Source organism: Ceratotherium simum, chromosome 22 (assembly GCF_057802395.1).
Source record: "Ceratotherium simum simum isolate JZ-2026a chromosome 22, ASM5780239v1, whole genome shotgun sequence".
Classification (NCBI taxonomy): Eukaryota; Metazoa; Chordata; class Mammalia; order Perissodactyla; family Rhinocerotidae; genus Ceratotherium; species Ceratotherium simum.
Genome location: NC_141921.1, coordinates 2,861,286 through 2,880,960, shown reverse-complemented (window position 1 = coordinate 2,880,960; position 19,675 = coordinate 2,861,286). Strand labels below are relative to the sequence as shown.

General features: G+C 39.8%; 1 protein-coding gene across 1 annotated transcript in view; it reads right to left on the bottom strand.

The window, feature by feature from the left end:
• FYB2 (FYN binding protein 2) overlaps positions 1–19,675 on the bottom strand; it is a 105,783-nt gene that overhangs the window by 8,319 nt on the left and 77,789 nt on the right. Inside the window, exons 9-15 of the mRNA XM_087445859.1 lie at positions 17,402–17,561; positions 15,238–15,352; positions 15,107–15,147; positions 13,513–13,576; positions 12,969–13,067; positions 8,772–8,800; positions 7,256–7,316 (exon numbers count right to left, since the gene is read on the bottom strand). Coding sequence (XP_087301985.1) covers positions 7,256–7,316; positions 8,772–8,800; positions 12,969–13,067; positions 13,513–13,576; positions 15,107–15,147; positions 15,238–15,352; positions 17,402–17,561 — 569 coding nt within the window. The remainder of the gene's footprint in view (positions 1–7,255; positions 7,317–8,771; positions 8,801–12,968; positions 13,068–13,512; positions 13,577–15,106; positions 15,148–15,237; positions 15,353–17,401; positions 17,562–19,675) is intronic.

The window sequence follows — 19,675 nt, the reverse complement described above, 5'->3', positions numbered from 1 at the left end:
TTTAAATGGTCACGGTGAGTACTACACTATAATATACTTAGCAAAGTATTGTATATTTGGATATTTGGGCTGTTTTAAGCACTTCCTTTTTATAAATAACTCTGAGATAGACATTTCTGAACATAAATTTTTTTTCTTCATTTTCCCATTATTTTTTCATTAGAGCTAATTGCTTGAAGTGAAATTATTGGGTTAAGCAAAAGGTATGGGCATTTTGGATACATATTGCCAAATTATTCTTTCAGGGAGATCATCATACCATGGTATACCCATGCTAGCCATCTGAACATTATGGTCAACTTTGCCTCTGTGTCAACTTACTTTAGCTTTTCTAGGGATCCAGTTAGAGAGCTTAATGAATTTGGCAGAATTGGGATTGTTACTGCCATATTAAAGGTTAAGAAACTAAGGTTCAGAAAAGTAAGATGACATGCCACATGTCTCACTGGTGCCAAGTTGTAGAAGCTGTTCCCATGTCCTTTCCAAGTTCTCCCTCTTCTTCATCCCCTCACTGACTCTAGGAGGTGTTCTAATGAACAAAACGAAGTGAAACATAAAGAGAAGTCTGGATTATCTAGCAACAATTTAATCCAGAGCTGTTTAGGCTACTCCTTAATCTAATACCTACCAAGACATGACATGCAGACTAGCCAAGCTTACAAGAACTCAGGTATCATCTTCCCTCTCTCTTCTCATTCCAAATTCTGCTACTTTCCATCAATGTTCCATCGCTACAAATCCTTTAATAATTGGTTTCTCTGAGGCCAAATTACCAAAGATTTACTTTATCACATGAAAAAGAAATTGGTCACACTATAATAGGGCTAAATGATTTGGTAAATATCATTTAGTCATAAAATATTCCTTACGTACCTACCATATCTTAAGTGCTATATTAGGAGCTGAATAATAGAGATGAAGAGGATATGGTTTCTACCAAAAGATTTCACAATTTAATAAAATCCTCTTAAGTTCTCCCCTGAAATATCTTCTCCTCTCCTTCATTTCTTTAGCTGCCCTAGAACACATTTTGATCATCTTTCACCTAAGCGATTGTAACTATATTCTAACATATGTCCAATTTCTGGCTTTCTCTCAAAGTATTCTGTTGAAGGGTCGGATTACTCTTCCTGAAGTGTGACTCTGATGATATTCTCCTCTTGTTCAGAGTTCTTCTGGACTTCCTCACTTGACAGTCGAGCAGAAGAATATTCTGAAAGGGGCTCCCAATACAAAATGACTAGATCCTGAATAAAAGTTTTTTCATTTGTTTTGTTTTAACAAATTGGTACCCTTTACACTTAGAGTGAGTATTACACACAGTACCCCCACCAAATAAGCTGAAACCAGAACAGAGAGCAGTAAGCAGCATGCAAGCACAAAAGGCAAGTTTGTCCTGAGGAAAATGCTAGTATCAGCACCACAGATATTTCAGAAGGCTGAACCTCAGATCAAGGGCAAGGTAGGAGTTAAGACAGATTGTCATATTGGATTTTTTAAAAAGCCAAATTCAGCTCTTTGCTATTTATAGGAGACACAGTGACTGAAAATAATAGAATATGGAAAATAGACAATTAAAGGATCAAAAATGTATACTAGGCAAATACTGACTAAAAGAAAGGCAAGTAAGTGTATTAATATCGGGCAAATTAGACTTTAAGACAAAGAGTATCACTAGGAGATATAGCATGGTGTAGTAGGAAAGAGAATGGATTGGGAGTCCAGTTGCTTGAGTTGGATTCCTGGTTCTACCACTTACTAGCTATGTGAGCTTGGGGACGTAACTTAACCTCTGTTTCTCTTCTATAAAATTTGTATAATAATAGTATCTACTTCACAGGATTGTTATGAAGATTGAATGAGTAAACATATATTAAATGTATAAAACAGTGACTGACCCACAGTAAGAGCTATATAAGTATTATTTTCATTAATAGTATTATGGATAGAGATGGCTAAAACACAATGAAGAAACAGTTCACTAGAAGATACTTTTAATTTTGTATGCAACTAATAAAAGAGCATCAGAATATATAAAGCAAAAAATGATGATAGAACTTTTGGAAGAAGCTAACAAAACTACCATCTTTGTGTGAGATTTCAACCCATTTTTCTCAAATATTGATGAATCAAGCATCTAAAAATTCATAAATCTACAGAAGATTTTAACAAGAGAATTAACACGTTTAATTTAAAGGACATAAATTGATCCCTGTATCAAACAATGAAAGAAGTGATATTTTTCTGAAGCGCCCATGGAACGTTTACAAAAATTGACCACATACTACACGTGAATCATGTCTCAGAACATGTCAAGGTACTGAAATCAACTACTTTCTCAGCATACTAATATCATATTAAGTACTTTCTCAGACCACAATGCAATTAAGATAGAAAGGACACTGGAATAGAACAGAGAGCATGGAAATAGACCTTCAGATATATGGAAACTTGCTATGACAAAGATGGCATTGCAGACCAATGGGGAAAATAGAGACTATTCAATTATTCATGCTAGGACATTTATCCATGTGGAAAAAAATTTAATTGGATCTCTACTTCACTATAAATACAAAAATCAGTTCCAGATAGAGCTAAGGTTTAAGTGTAAAAGGCAAAACTTTAACAGTTTTAGAAAATATGGGAGAATATCATGATCTAGGGATAAAGATTTATTTAAAAGATATAGAAAACAAAAATCATAAAAGATAAATTGACAAATTCAAATATATTAAAATTAAGAATTTCTATTCATCAGAAGACTTGAAGTTGAAAAGTCAAGCTACAAAGTGGGAGAAGATATTTGCAACACATATAACTGACAAAGGAGTAGTATCCAGAATGCATAAAGAAACTCTTGTCTACAAATAAGAAAAAGACCGGTAATCCAGCAGAAAAACAGGCAAAGATATGAACATGTCTTCTATAGAAGGAAAGACATGAATGGTGAATAAACATATGAAAAGGGGTTTCAACCTTGTTAGTAATGAAGGTAATACAAATTAATACCACAATGAAATAGTATTTTATAAGCACTAAATTGGCAAATGGAAGAATTCTTTCTGTGCTAAGTGTTGGTGAGAATGTGAATCAATATTCCCCTTGTATATTGCTGGGTAGAATGTGAATTGGTACAACCACTTTGGAAAACAATATAATTTGCATTTCTCCCCTCTTCTAAGTATATATATCTCTGGAAAAATTCTTGCACATGTTCACAGGAGACATGAATAAAAATATTTGTAGCATTATTATTCATAAGTGTAAAAAAATCAGAACTACCCCAATACCCACCTACAGGAGAATGGATAAACTGTGGTATATACATACGATGGAATATTATAGAACAGTAAAAATAAATGAACTACAGTGGTAAAAAAGGGATGGATTTTATTTGAGAAAAAAAAGAAGTTGCCCAATTCTATATATAGCATGATACCATTTTTATAATGTTCAAGTTCCAAATGAAGAATATATTTTTATCATCTGTGTTTGATAACACTATTTTTTTTTTGAACAGGACATGAAAGGCACAAAGTTTAGGAGAGTGGTTTACTTTGGGGAAAAGGCAATGAGATAGGCTAGGAGATGTGTGCAAGGTAGAGAAGCCAAGGCACTGGCTATGTTCTAGTTCTGAGGTTGACTGATGGGTCCAGGGGAATTTATTTTATCATGCAACTTACATAGGTTTCTTGCTTTCTTTTGATTTTTATAAATATCACATAATGTATTTTTAAGAAAAAGAATTCATTCTTAACTCTAATTTGATATTCCAGGGCCCTCCTCCACCTCATGCTAAATTATATTTCCTGCTTTGTAACACCCTCCTTCCCGCTCATGTGCCTTATGGTCCAATGCAACTACCCAAACACACGTGTTTCCATTTACAAAGTTGTCCACACACCCCTCTACCTGCATACCCTCCCCTCTGCCTCTCTTCTTGATCCCTAGTCTCCATCCGTCAAAATGTTACCTATCCTTCCTGCTTCAACTCAGCATAGAGACTATTCTCATCCCCTAAATAATGGAAATGGCCACCTATTCTGAGCTTCCAGATTATTTTGCACATTTTTTAGCAGGTATTTCTTTGCTAACTGATTTAACAAACTATGCTATGGTATGAGGCCACATGATACAATTGGGAAGCCACATTCCCTACCTGAGGGAGTTCCCATATAGAGGAGGACACAGGCAAGAAATAAGACACTACAACTATGAGAAAAATGTTCTGATAAAAAAAGGGTACCTAACCCAGATAGATACGGACAGAAGTAAAAATCTGAATTCATTTTTAAATAATGAGGGATAAAATAGTTAACCAGGCAAAATGCATGGCAAAGTGTGTTACAGGTAAAACCATTTTTTTGTGTTCTTTTTTTTGGTGAGGAAGATTGTCCCTGAGCTAACATTTGTGCCAATCTTCCTCTATTTTGTATATGGGACACCACCACAGCATGGCTTGACAAGCAGTGTATATGTCCGTGCCTGGGATCCAAACCCATGAACCCTGGGCCATTGAAGTGGAGCACGTGAACTTAACCACTATACCACCAGGCTGGCCTATCATCCATCTATCTATCTATCTATCTATCTATCTATCTATCTATCTATCTATCTACCTACCTACCTACCTACCCACCTACCTACCTATCTACCTACCTACCTACCTACCTACCTACCTATTTTTGGTGAGGAAGATTGGCCCTGAGCTAACATCTGTTGCTAATCTTCCTCTTTTGGCTTGAGGAAAATTGTCCCTGAGCTAACATCTGTGCCAATCTTCCTCTATTTTGTATGTGACACACTGCCACAACATGGCTTGATGAGTGGTGTGTAGGTCCACACCAGGGATCTGAACCTGTGAACCCTGGGCTGCTGAAGCGGAGCATGTGAACTTAACCACTACACCACCAGGCCAGCCCCCATTCTCTTGTTCTTAAATTCTCATGTCCTTGGAGAGGCCTTCCCAGCTATCTACTCTAAAATGACTACCAATCTGCTCCCAACACACACACCCTATGTCCACTCTCTTTCAAAATAGTCAAAGCAACCAAATTCCAATGTATAATTATAGTTTTATTTTTTATTTATTTGTCTGTCTCTCCAATCAGACAGAAACAGGAATTATATCTGTTGTGTTCACTGCTTTATACTCAATGCCTGGCATATAGTACATGCTCAATAAATATTGGTTGAATGAACTGATGAGTGTGGAACAAATGTGAAGCTTTCGAGATGCTGGACAGCTTGTTGAGTTCAAGGAACTCTGAGTAGTATAGTATGGATGGAACACAAGGATGGTAGGTGAGTGGGAAGTACAGGTGAGGCTGAGAGTTTACCAGGGCCTGGATCATTAATGAATTTTATGTCTTCCTAAGCAGTTTGGGTTTCATTCTGGGAGCGATGGACAACCACTAACCATTTTAAAGCTGGTGGATGGTGAGTTTTGTGACATGATCACATTTGCACTTTAGAAAGTCTGAAGAATCAACTGAAGTGGAGGTGAGGTGGCCATTCAGGAAGTTGTTGCAGCAGTGCATCTGAGAAGAAATGAGGACCTGCATCATGGCTGTGCAGCAGGGATGGAGAAGTGGGAACGTTTTCAGAGTCATTGGAACAGAAGAGGCTGCACGGCAGGAAGGAAGGAGGAGTCAAGGACAACGCCTAGGGTTTTGGTTTGGGCAACTGTGTTTATTGAAACAATCACCAACACAGAGATTAGAAGAAAGGGACCATATTTGGATGGGGAGGGTTGAGATTATGAGTCATTATGGAATTGTGAATTTCTTTTTTTTTTTTTAAGATTTTCTTTTTTTTTATATATATATATATATTTTTTTTATAATTTTATTTATTTATTTTTTCCCCCAAAGCCCCAGTAGATAGTTGTATGTCATAGTTGGACATCCTTCTAGTTGCTGTATGTGGGACATGGCCTCAGCATGGCCGGAGAAGCGGTGCGTTGGTGCGCGCCCAGGATCCGAACCCAGGCCGCCAGCAACGAAGCACACGCACTTAACTGCTAAGCCACGGGACCAGCCCTAGAATTGTGAATTTCAAATAGAGTTATCCAGCAGGCTTATTAGAGTAGAGGAGAGAAATCTGATCTCAAAATTTTGATATCATTACCATAATGATTATAATTAAAGCCCTAGATGTGGATGAGATCATTCCAGAACATATAAAGGAAGAACTGAAATAGGAAATCTGAAGAATATATAATTTTTTTTGGGGGGGCGGTGAGGAAGATTGGCCCTGAGCTAACATCCATTGCCAATCCTCTTGTTTTTGCTTGAGGAAGATTGTCCCTGAGTTAACATTGTGCCAGTCTTCCTCTATTTTGTATGTGGGACACTGCCACAGCATGGCTTGATGAGTGGTGTGTAGGTCCACACCCGGGATCTGAACTCACGAACCCTAGGCCGCCAAAGTGGAGGATGAAAACTTGACCACTGTGCCACTGGGTGGCCCCAGGAACACATAAGTTTTAAAGAGATGAATGTTAGAATTAGAACTCACACATACACAAAACCAAAAACAAACAGTTTGGAGGAGCAACAGCCAAAGACGAGGAGTAAGAAATAATGATAACATGGAAACCTGGGGAAAAGCTAATATTTTTTTCCTTTGAAGGATGGCATAGTCAACAGTTTAAGATATTCTAGAGAAGCCAAGTAAGGTAAGGACTTAAAGGTATCCATTGGATTTAACAAAGAAGTTATTAGTCACCTTACCAAAAGTAAGTTCACTGGTATCATAGGAACAGAAGTCCAGCTGCAGTGAGCTTGGAAAGATGAGCAGACGAGAGCTTTATTTTCAGCCATTTAATTGAGAGGGAAAAGACAGATAACAAATAGCTAGAGAGGGGGCATTGAGTTTCGGGTGCTTTCTTTTTCAATAGATTATAGTTATTGAGCCTTTGAGAACATAGGTTCTGTCAGAGAGTGCTTGCTATCCTCTATGTTGCCTTGTACATGGGTTATTAAATAAGTGTTTGTTGAAATGAGTTTCAAATCTCTAGATTCAAAGATAAGAAACAAACAGATTCCAAAGCTCCAGTGACTTTTGAATCACCTACTGCTGTTAGATCATCTATGTTATTCATTGTTTTCCCTTCTTGGTGGGGGGCACTATCACAAGTTGACTTTTTATCCAGTATCTAAGGATCGGAAGAGATGGCCCTCTGACCATATTTAACAAAGCATCAGGAAATGGCTTCAACAGCAGGGATGACCAATGAGGTACGTTGACTTACTTTGACTCTTTTTCATGTATGTCCACATCATCATAGATAATAGCTTCTTGAGACCTAAGTTCTAGGGTCAAGATAGGATCAAAATAGTCCATTATTAGGTATGGTTTATACAATCCCTGGCTTTCTAAATTATACACAATTACCTAATTATCCAGGTGCATCCCCAAGCCTGTTTTATGAAATTCTGATCATAGAATGCAGATAAGGTAGAAGGATCAAAGAACAAAAAGATTGTCCATTTTGGAAGAAATCCAACTGAGGGATTAAAAAAATTGATGCCCTAGAATCTCAAACACACACACACACATATATATTTATATCAATTTGATTTCATGCTGATCTCCAGATGTATGAACTGCTAAAAGGATCATTTTTAGACTAGGTTCCCAACGCCTTAAAACTGGACAAACATATTATATTGCTAGAATAGTGAGAGAGTTTTTCTTAATTCCTACAGGGAAAAATCCAGTTTAATAGAATATTAATGTTGATTTTTCTTCCATGATTTTTATTTCAAACCATTGGCAACTGCTCCTTTATAATAATCTTTCATAAAGTTGAATCTGACTTAGTGCGTGATCATAATTACACATTTTCAGTTTAGGATATTCACATTCCTTGGTGCTCTATATAGAATTCCATAATGTTCAAGTGATTCACCACCTGGACGAGTTTGAGACCTTCTGGCATATTTATTCATAATTTGTATTCAATTATTCATAAGTTTGGAAGGGAGTACAATGCATGCCTATTCTAAGTTGGCCTTTTTTTTTTTTTTTTTTACATACACCAAGGATATTTTGGGAGATCTATGATTTTACAGGTTTATAGAATCTTCGTTTGTTATTTAGTTCAGCCAACTCATATTTGTGGAATATAATATACATTTGAATTGCCAAGTCAGAGTGAAATCAAAGTAGCTACCATGGCTAGAGCCCCAAAAGAAAAACCAACAAACAGCAAAACTCATGGCCCTCTTTTACTGACAGATTCAACTTACTGAACAGGTATTGAGAGCATACTATGCGTCAGGCACCGTGCTCCTTTGCACACTGTTATTTTTATAGCAAAGCAAACAACAGTCCAATGGTCATGCTTAATTCAATTAGTATGTGGACTAATTGATCATGTTCAATTTATCATATTGTAATTACAGTGATCTGGTTGTCGAATCCTTCAAGAGGCTGTGTGGTACATATAAGGTAAAATGCAGATAGACGAGTACAAATCCCAGAACACTGAAGTATGGATGTGGGTCCTGGAGCCTCCCTAAAAAGGGGTGATAAGATCTATTTCTTTGGTATTTTAAGAGGCCTGATATCTAGTAGGCACTTGAGAAATGTTACTCATCTTCCCCAAAATAAATAATACTGTTGTATAAAATGTTTTCTTTGATTTTGATGTATCAATTTTTCATTAAATGTGGAATGCAGGAAGGATTACTGCTTCTCTTTCCCTGTCCCTGAATCTGCCAGTGCTGAGTAGTTTTATGCCAGCAATAAGCAATGTCACTTACCTAAATCAGGCAGCGAAATGGAAAATGCACTGTTGATTGACAAAAGACACAAAAGGGTTAAGGGAAAACGCCATGTTCAGAAAAATTAGCTGATACATCTCAAATAACATATTGATGACTAGGTTTCTTGATACAGATGTTTCTTGGTAAAGAAGTGAAGCAAACCTTTCCTGCAGCTTTGTTCTGATCACTTCCCCATCTTTTAAAAATGAGCTTATTAGTCCCCAGTGATCACCTGTACCCCCTTCCTAACTAGAAAACCTCGGGCTGTGCCACAGCCCTATGGATGCTCTTCTCCATCCACAGCATTCTGTTTCTGCCTTCTGACCTTCCAAGATGCCAATCAGATCCATCCGATGTGGGATAAGTGTGGAGAGAGAGAAGACAATTCCCTGGAGACACTGGACCCTAACTGTGTACATGTTTAAGCCAAAGGGATGACTTGAGGGGAGAATTCCAGGCCAGGGGAAATGGAGGATGGTGAATTGCTAAATGGGAGAGGATATTTGGCCCAGGTAGATTGTTTGATTCTCCTCAAATCTCACAGTTAAGGAGATCACGTGGAAGGAATTATGATGTGGTAGAAAAAAAATCCATGTATTTTAAGCAATTAATTTAACTTCAGTCCTACAGGTATGTTGGGGATACTCACTACAGGCCAGGCCCATGTGCTGAGTATACAGAATGATCAGACACAATTTCTGTCCTACAGTAGCTTGGGTTTAATGAGGGAGACCAAAAGTAAATTCACACAAGCCTTTGTGATAAGGACATCATAAAGGAATGTCCTAAGGCACAGCACTTCCGGGAAAATCAGCTAACCTTCATGTCAGCCTCAGTCCTTCATTTCTAGATGAATACCAGCACCTATCCTATAGAGTCACCTTTGTGTTGGGTGAGTGCACCTAAGAGCATATGCCTGGGACAGAGCTGATGATCAGTGATCCCTGCTGTGAGGGTCTGTAAGACCAGACCAGACACTGTCAGGATTCGGTATGCAGGATGGGGGAGAGGAATTACATAGTCACTGGAGTCAGAGAGCTGGATTTGACTCTCCTTTCTGCCACTTAGCCACTTCCCCTGGGCAAGACTCATAACTTTTCAAAGGCTTCATTTTCCATCTATGAAATGGAGCAACAAGTTTCTTTCTTTTTTTTTTTTTTTGTGAGGAAGATCAGCCCTGAGCTAACATCCATGCCAATCCTTCTCTTTCTGCTGAGGAAGACTGGCCCTGGGCCAACATCCGTGCCCATCTTCCTCCACTTTATATGGGACGCCGCCACAGCATAGCCTGAGAAGCGGTGCATCAGTGTGCACCCAGGATCGCCCAGGCTCCGAACCCAGGCCGCCTGCAGCAGAGCGCACGCACTTAACCGCTACGCCACGGGGCCAGCCCTGGAGAAACAAGTTTCCATCTCACGGATTATTGTGAGGATTAGAGATGACACGTGGGAAGCACTTAGTGCACCCCCTGCCCCCACACCTATTAGCACATATCCTGCATTCAAGGGCCCCTTGCTCAAAGAAGCCTTTCTTCACTCCTTTTTAATTGGGTCAGGGTGCTGGTAGCTCTTATTTAAACATAGAAACAGAGGCCACAAAAAATGTAGAGTGATATTTCCTTCCTCTAGGTCATTTATTCATGCAGCAGGTATTTATTGAGTGTCTATTATGTCCCAGCCACTATTCTTTATGTTGGAGATAACAGCAGTGGACAACACAGTCAAAATCCCTACCCTCATGGATTCTAGTAGAGTGAGGCAGAGAGAAAATAGGAAATTTATGTTCTGTCATGTAAGGAAATGTATGGAGATAGGTGCAATTGAGAAAAATAGAGCAGGGTAAGGGACAGGAGGGCTGGAGGTGAGGGTTGGTTTCCCATTTTTCAGAAGATTGTCAGGGAAGACTGCACTGATAAGGTGACTTTTGAGCAGAGACTTGAAGGGAGGGAGGGAGCCACACAGATATCTAGGGGAAGTGTGTTTCTCAGAGAGGGAACGGCAAATGCATAGACCTCAAGCCGAGGTGTGCTTGGCTTGTTTAAAGAAGAGCAAGGAAGTCAGTGCATCTGGAACAGAGGGAGTGAGAAAAGGTTTAACATTTAATAAAACTTACAGCATAGCTAAGACTGGTGGCATTTAATTCTTGGTTTATTTATGCCTCCATCAGGACATTTAATAACGACTATCCTAAAAGGCAGTGTGGGGGCAGGGGGAGAAACGATTGGGAGTCCTTACTCTTTTTAAATGTCACATTTTCATGGTTGCAACCTCCTTCTGAAAGTAAGGCAATGAACTAGGAGTTGGTGTTCAAGAGAGGAGCCCTTAATCAAAAGGCTCAACAAAAGGTAAACAAACAAGTAAACAAAATTCTGTATTATCTTGGCATGTCTACATGCTATTAATTAAAAATTTAAGGTAGAGAGGCAGATTTTGGCAAGTTTAAGGGAACAAATCTTAATAGACCTTCCTAAAGATGGAGGATCTTTCTCTGCGTGTTGTGGATTGCTCCTTTATAGAGGTGTGGAGGCACAGAGACTTGGCTTGTTAGGAAACGTGCCGAGAAGCTTGTGTAGTGCATTGGACTAGGTAACATGGATTTCTCTTCTTACCTTGAGAGTCTCTGCTCTAAGAAAAAGGGTTTCTCAGTAGTATTAATAGATGTTACAGGACATGCACAGGATGTCATGGGAACACAGAAGAAAGACAAATAATCCAGGTTTGGCTAGAGAGGTTCAGGGATGGTGGGCCAGAAGGGATGAAATTTGACCAAATTTTAAGGGGAGACTAGAACTTTGATAATCAAGGAGGCTGGAGGAGGGCAGTGCATTCCAGATCAAGGGAATGTCATGGTTAAAAGCAAGGAGGCATGAAACACCATGGCAGAGTCAGATCTATAGGGTATGTGTATGGGGTGGGGGTGAGAGTAAATTTGAGTGAGAGATGGAGCTGGACAAGTAGGAAGGGGGCGGCCATAAGAGTATTTACTGCCATGGAAAGGGACTGGGTATTTGCTGTAAAAGTCATCGGGAGTCACTGAATAGTTCTAAGAAAAAGAAAATCAGATTTGCATTTTAAAAACATCAGCATTCTTACCTAGATCAAATTTAAGGGACTGCAGGTATTATCCTAATTTTGTCAGAAGTGTCTAACCTGCTAAGACTGGAGTCTACCTTTAGATCTCATTGACCACTGGAGCTAAACTCCCTCTTCTTCCCTGGTCAGGGCTACAATTTATAAACCCCATGTTCTGTTGGATCTGTTGGTAGATCTAGATCCAACAGACAATTAGACTTAAAATCACATAACTTTGAGGTTTTAGAATTGAAAAGAACTTCAAGGTAGAATAACATAATTCCATGTCAATATATGTAATGACTTGGGGAAAATTATATTACCATCCCCTATGCTCATAAAATACAGATCTCTATCTCTATATCTCTATGTCAGTATCTATAGATTAGAGAGAGAAGCGACTCCAGAGACTACCTAGTCTCCCTTCCATTGTATGCAAAAAGAAACTTGAGCCCTATGGGTGCAAAAAGGAAGTGATCTGTTCATGGTTGCACATTAAATAAAAGGAAGAGCTGAAACTAGAATCCAGAAGCTAGACCTCTCATCTCTTTCTACTCCCAGTGAATTGGTAACCTTCCCAAACATTGGTAATTAGCTGAGGTGATCTTGGAGGGTTATTTCCAAGTCTAAGACCTTGAGATACACAGACCATTCAGCTGAAATGTTCATCTCCGCTCTCCATACATTGCCTCGCTTAAGAGAGGCAAATTAGAATATGGAAGTGTAGACAAATAAAACCACTGGAACTTGTAGGGCTAAGAAAGCATAAAAGGACATAATTAATAACATAATGCTTAGTGATATCAACAGGAATATATGCCAAGGGTAATGAGGAAAGTTTCCTTTCTGGACTTTGCTTGATTAAGACTTTCCCTCTACCCTTGTTTACAACCTTTTCTCATCAATTTTTTCAAAAGGAACATTGTCACTTTCTCATTGTATCTTGTCGGTGTGGTTCACTCAAAAATTGGCAAGGAGCGGGTGATAACCAGGGCCTTTGGTTCTAGTTTCTGAAATCCCTTCACTGTTTCTGGGAACAGAATGGAGAACATCAAGCCGTGTAACTACCAGGCCAACACTGCTAATCCTCTCTTGGAAAGAGAGATAAAAAGAGACTTTTTACCTTACATTTTCTTTCGACTTGGCTTTCTTCATTTTAAATTTATCCTTTTCTTTCTTGAAAAATCTTTGCAGTCTTTTAAGAGCTTCTTTTCCATCTAAACTAAGAGGAATCAGAGGATATAAACAACATGGCGTTTGAGAGAGTACTAGAGATGGGGAACTATTGTAGTCAAAAGGACTAGAGGCTTCAGTCTCCTTTCTAAAACACATCCCACTCAAGGAAGAGCAAGAAAATGCCTTCTCAACTCCTCTTTCTCCTTTCTCACTTATTCCCAAACACAATATCAAAGTCCTCTGCTCTGGGAAATGGACATTTTCTCAAAAGAGAAAGCAATGTGATTAAAAATTATAGCATGTGATTGTACACAATTACAGGTATCCTATTGGTCACAATGGAGTATTACAATAGCTTATCTCCACTATCTCTATGCAAATCCTCCCTACAGATGGTAGGGGCAGGGAAGGGGATCCTTTCTTAAACTCTGGTTTTCCTAGACTAACAGGAAGTACCATAAGCTATGAAGCCAAGAAAGAGATAAACTTACTCTATCTTTGAATAGTTGCTCTTTGTTTTGTAGATATCTTCATACGTTTCTTCACTATTTTCTTCTGAAAATTAAAAAAAAAAAAGCGTTTCCTTCAGAAATTAACAAAAAAGTATTTTCACTCATTGTAATGAAAATAATTCAGATTCATATTTAACAAAAAATTATTGGGTGCTAGATACTTTGATCTTTTGTTGAAGTAGTTTTTATTGAAACACATGCACATATTTTTACAGGCATATGGTAAAAATAATTAACCTCTATAAAAGTACATACAAATGAAAAATTAATATTTGCTTCCACCCCTGACTCCAAGACTGATCAGATTTAGTCAAAGAAAGTTGGTTTATCAACAGACTTCTTCCCTCTAATTACCCCTTTCCATAGTTAATAGATAACCATCAGACTCTACTGAACATCAGACATTGTGCTGAATGCTGGGGAAAGAACGGAGAACCAGACACACCTTGAATAATCTTTCCCTTCATAGTATGGCTTTAGCCAAGTCTGATACACACACACACACACACACACACACACACACACACACCACATATATTTATATAGCCCAACACAAGACATACTTTGAGTCTACTATGGCAATGGAAGATTTTCAAGTTCAGAACTTGACACACAACGAGCTTAAGAGAGTCACTTAACGTCTCTCTGTGCCTCAGTTTCCTTTTTAAAATGAGCGCACTGTGTTTAGCGATCTCTAAGATTGTTTCCCCATATAAAATTCTGACATCCTAAGAAGGACAAAAACAACCAGAGTGGCATTTGATTATCCCTCCTCAATTAGCTTTTCATTCACTCATTCAACAATTATTTTTTGAATATCTAACATGTACCTGGCATTATGGTAGGGGCTGGGGAAAATGGTAAGCATAAAGAAGGTAACCATCTAGGAGGGAAGACAGTTAATCAAAGAATCACATAAATAGAAAATTACAACTGTGACAAGTGCCGTGAAAAAGAAGGTCATGGTACTATGAGATTGCACCGAGGAGAATATTCCTTGTGGGGATAATGACTGAGTTGAGATCAGAAGAAAGATTGAGAGTCACTTAGGCAAAGGGACACAGGGGAGGAAAGAACATTCTAGGAAGAGAGAGTAGCTTATGCAAACACCCTGCAATGGGAGCTTATCAAGTCAGAGAAGCTAAAAGAAGGTCAGGACGACTGGATCTCAAGGATGAAGATTGAGCAGAGTGTGAGAAGAGGTTGCAGAGGCAGGTAGGGCAAACCACTCAACACCTCTAGACCATGTTAAGGTCCATCTTAAAAGTATTGGGAAGCCATGTAAGTGTTTTAAGGAAAAAACATTCCTATAATCAAACTTGCATAGTGAAGAGATCAGGAAGGAAGCAATTTCACAGTGAAGTTGCTTTTTTGCCACAAGAGCCCCCTTACCAGCATCTTCACCTTCACGATTCTAAATGCATTTATTAGCACATACCTTGGACCACTTCTATTAGCTTGCCGTCACCCCACCCAATTGGTATTAATGAAATGTGAATAAATAAAAGACACTTTATCACTAATCAGTCACAAAAATTCCTACTGACAGTTTCAAATGTCTTCCTATACTTACCATCATCTGAGGCAAATGCGTTAGAGAAGTCCGACTTTGGTCTGTGAAGAGAAAGATACAAAGACCATCAACTTGTTCTACCTTTAAAGTCTCATCACGTTCATCTTGCTGAAGGGCTGGAATGTACTTACCCCTCTCTCCCAGGGTACTCAACATCATCATAAGTCTCCTCTGAGATGGAATTTGGCTTAAAGGCTTCTTGGCCTGGGGTTTCTTTAGTCACCTCCAAGGCCTCCACATACCCACCTGTAAGGAAAACAGAGAACCCTCTGAAGAATATCTCATCAACAGCTATTATAAATGCATTCACCCACGTCATTGGCAATGGAGGCAAGAATAATGAAAAGGCAGATTAAATATGCTAAAACTGGATTATAATCTTGGTATGTGTGATCCTTTGGCAAACCACTTCACCTTGCAGAGCCTTAGTTATGATTTTCTGAATTTGGGATAATGATAACAACACCTGTTCTTATGTGATTGTGGCAAGGATTAATACATTTTTAGGAAGGGTGCTAGTTATCTAGTAAACCAGTAACTCTTCCCTCTTCTTTGATGGTTCTTCTTCCTCTAACCCCTCACCTCAAATGTTGAAGTCCTCAAACGTACAGCCCTGGGGCTTCTCTCCATACATCCAGATGACATTATCCAGTTTTGTGGTATTTTTTCTTAACGTAAAAGCTCTTAGACGAGTTGATTGAGCACATGTCAACATTTACTATTCGCCAATGATGGAATTAGCCAGAAGACAGTGTGCCAGGTTGAAAAATGGATAGGGATGTTTGCACAAGTAGCTAGCCTGTTAAATGCAGGTGCCGCTTTATTTCACTGAGCTGTAAACTTGTCATGACCATAAAACTGTGACTGTTTTATCAGTTGGCATAGGTTAATATTTAGAGTATGGGTGATTCAGAACCCTTTTCAGACATGAACTGTTAATCGGAAATAAGTAATATATCTGAGAAATCAACAATAAGAAAATTGACTTGTCTATTAATTAAATGAACCAAGCAACAAGATGTTATCCTCTGGCAACGAGTCAATTAGCAGATAGGCCCCAAAGTGTCTCAATGAATGTCAGCTCCCAGCGGCATCAAGGTTCTGCTTTTTCTTAGAGGGTTATCAGTAAATTTCTCCAGCATAAAACAAAGATACTCAACAAAGTTGCTTAAGTCTTACTTTGGGGCAACTTTTTTTCTTTCTTAATCCTTCCTTTTGGCTAAGGCAAATGTAGAAGTTTATGGCTTCATTTTGAAAACAAAAACAACTCCCAAATTTACATCTCTAACTTAGACATCTCTCATGAATTCTAGATACTCCATCAGCCTTCACACCATTTCCACTTGGTTGTCTAAAATAGTATGCTCCAAACCAAACTCACCATTTCTCTCTGCATATTTGCCCTTCCTGAAGTCTGCCCCATCTCATCAAAAGTGGCCACCCCATCCTTTCAGTCACTCAGGTCCAAAAGCTTGAAGACATCCTTGACACCTTTCTCTCTCCTATACCACTTCCAATCCACAGCCAGGGCCTTTTCTGATAACTGTGGAGATGATAACAACTTCTCGGTTTCCTCCAGGGTTCTTAAGAGGATAGGGTGTGAGCCTGTCACTGCTACAGGCCATCTTGCCTCCACAAGGGCAGGATTTGTCTGAAAATGGAGCCAACCCAGAGGGGAGCAAAGCCAGGAGAAGGAGAAGTAATAGTGAGCCCTTGTGATGCTGTTTGTGTCCCTGGGCCCAGCCACGCCCAGAATTTCTGCTAGGCGAGCCTCCTCTTCTCTTTTTGCTTAAGCCAGTATGACTTGACTCCTGTTGGCAGTCAAGAGTCTTGACTGACGTGAGGGTAAAATGCAACCTGAATAACGTCAATGATATCATGTTATATCGTCAGTGTGTCTGTTACTGAGGCCTACAAAAAGCAACAGGGGCTGGTAGATATAAAGAGAAGGAGCCAACATTTGCTGAGTGCCTGTTATGTGACGTACCGTCAGATTTGGTCCTCGTAAAACCTCTGTGAGGTCCATGTTATGATCCCTTTTCGTAAATGAAGAAACTGAGCTGAGGAATATGAAGTTATTCACCACATAGCTAATAAGTAGTAGAACCTCGATTTGAACTCGTCTTCTGCTTCTAAATCCAGTGCTCTTTCCACTACTGCACAGCTGCCTCACTGCTGCAAGTTACTTTGTACATAATAGATGTTCAATAAATATTTATAAAATAAAGTCTTGGCCATGCACAGCTTTAAAATAATTTGGTACCGGTGAAGAGAACCAGGAAGAAATGAACTTACAGTGGCCTTGCGAGTGCCTAGCCAGCTTCAGGTCCTCAGGACAGGCCTCTGTCTGGATGATGTCAATCACAGCATCCTGCTTCCCAGCCTGCACGTTCCTCTTACCTCTGTGGACTTTCGTCACCTGGAGTTTTCCAGGTGTGCCATCATAGGCGCCCACCTAAACACATGCAACAGGGAGAGTGCTGAGGGGCTCTGACTTATCCTTTCAATTCTTTGCTTACTCATGCTGTTCTTCATTCATTCATTCCTCATGGATAACAATTATTTATTATTTCATTTGACACTGTTTTACTAGACTCTAAGTCTCATGAGGGCGCATACCACATCTTTTGTTCACCTGTGAATGGCCAGTGAATGCCTGGCACAGAGGCTGGCCCACAGGAGGCAGTCAGGATATTAATGGAGTGCTGACTACTGGGCAGGCTCTTTTTCTATTCTATCTCACTTAATCTTCATTACACTCCATTAGGAAAATATCATTAGTCCTCTTGATAAAGAGTTTATAAAGGTTACATTACTTGGCCTCTGGTCCCACAGCTAGTAATCTACTGAGGCAGGACTTGAGCCCAGAACCCTGTGCTCTTGACCACTAAGAGATGCTGTGTTCCTTTTCCTGACATTTCAACTTTCCACCTGCCATTCTTCTGTTTCTTCTCACTTCTTTCCACACTCCCTCCCTCCAGCATTTGTCAATACTTACTAAGGGTGAGACAACATGCTAAGCGCTAGAGATAGAGAGCTGCAATGGATATGGTGGCTTACACGCTGGTCATATACACAAACAATTAATTAAGGTATGATGTGGCGAGTGTTATTTATGGCAGTATTGCTCGCTGAGATGGAAACAGAGAGGAGGGGAGGTCAGTTCTCTTGGCTAGGAGACAGGGTTGGGGAAGACTTCAAAAGCAGGTTTTATTAAACTGCATCTTAAAATGTAAGTAAGAGATTGACAGAGAGGACAAAGGAACACCTGGCAGGTAAGTCAGCATGAGCAAAGGCTTGGGGTATTTGGAGAAGTGTTAGTGTCCTAATAATGGCGGCATGGAGGCGCTGAGGAGGGAAGCATTGAAGAAACAGGGGAAGTAATAGGGGAAGAAAGACTGGGGATGGGCTGAAAAGGTGAGATGGAAGGGGGCTGAGTTATGGAGGGTCTTGCATGCAAGGCAGAGTGTGGGCTTTATCTCATAATCACGGGGAGCCAGGCAGGAGAGAAACATGATCAGATTTGCATTTCAGAAAGATCTGGATAGATTGACAGGAGGAGACGCTGGACAGAGAGAAGAATTAGAACATTTCTGGCCATCTAAGTGTTTTCTAATTATCAGATGAAAATGAGAGGAAGGGTTACTGTGCTTCCCTCTACAACAGAGTGGACATGAGGGTTGACAGTGATAATACATTTGAAAGTACCTGGAAAAAGCTAAAGTAATTAATAGTTATAAGGCATGGACGATCCCGAGTTCTTGGTGGGATCTGTGCAAACTGAGAGGAGAACAAAAGGAGGGTCGTTCTTTTAAGCCACACAGCCAAGAATGAATTTTTTAAATGGGGAAAAATGACAAGAAAGTCATGAAGTCAATGTTGCACACAAGCATAGTGACTGCCTCCCTTGGGTAGCCCCTGTGGAAGCAGTCCCCGGATTCTCTTAGTGCTGTCCTTGGGAATATTCCCTAGAGTCACTCTGAGTCACAATGGATTGTGTATTTGCTGACTTAGAATTTATATCTGACCCCAAAGAGCACTGCCCAGCAAGACCGCCCACCACATTTACCTAACATAGTCTACACAACTTTCAACAATTTCCAAAACTCAAACCTGCTCCATGAAAGTAGGAACACGTCCCTTTGGTGGTAGCCTGACCCCATACCTGGCTCTTGTCATATGGCCACCATGGAAAAAGAGCACACCCCTGCTTTTGCTCTTTCATGGCCAATATCCTTAATTGTGCTCCTCTCTTGCCTTTTTCATATGCTGCTGATTAACCCCTTCCTGACCTCTGCTCTCATCACCCATTTATGGCCTTGCCCCTGCCCTCTGGCCTTGACACCCAATGCTGCTTCCCTGGCTCTGATCCCTGTCTTTCTTCATTAGTGACTTACTTCAACTTCAAATTACACTGCTTTGTGATACTCTGTAAATACCTGACCTGGTCCAGCCTGGCCACCGGGCCTACATAGCAGTTCAGGTTCACACCACCAACATGCTGTGTGATTCACCCCAGCCCTGCAGACAGCACTGGAGCAATTTGATATTATAAGATAAGGCTCATCT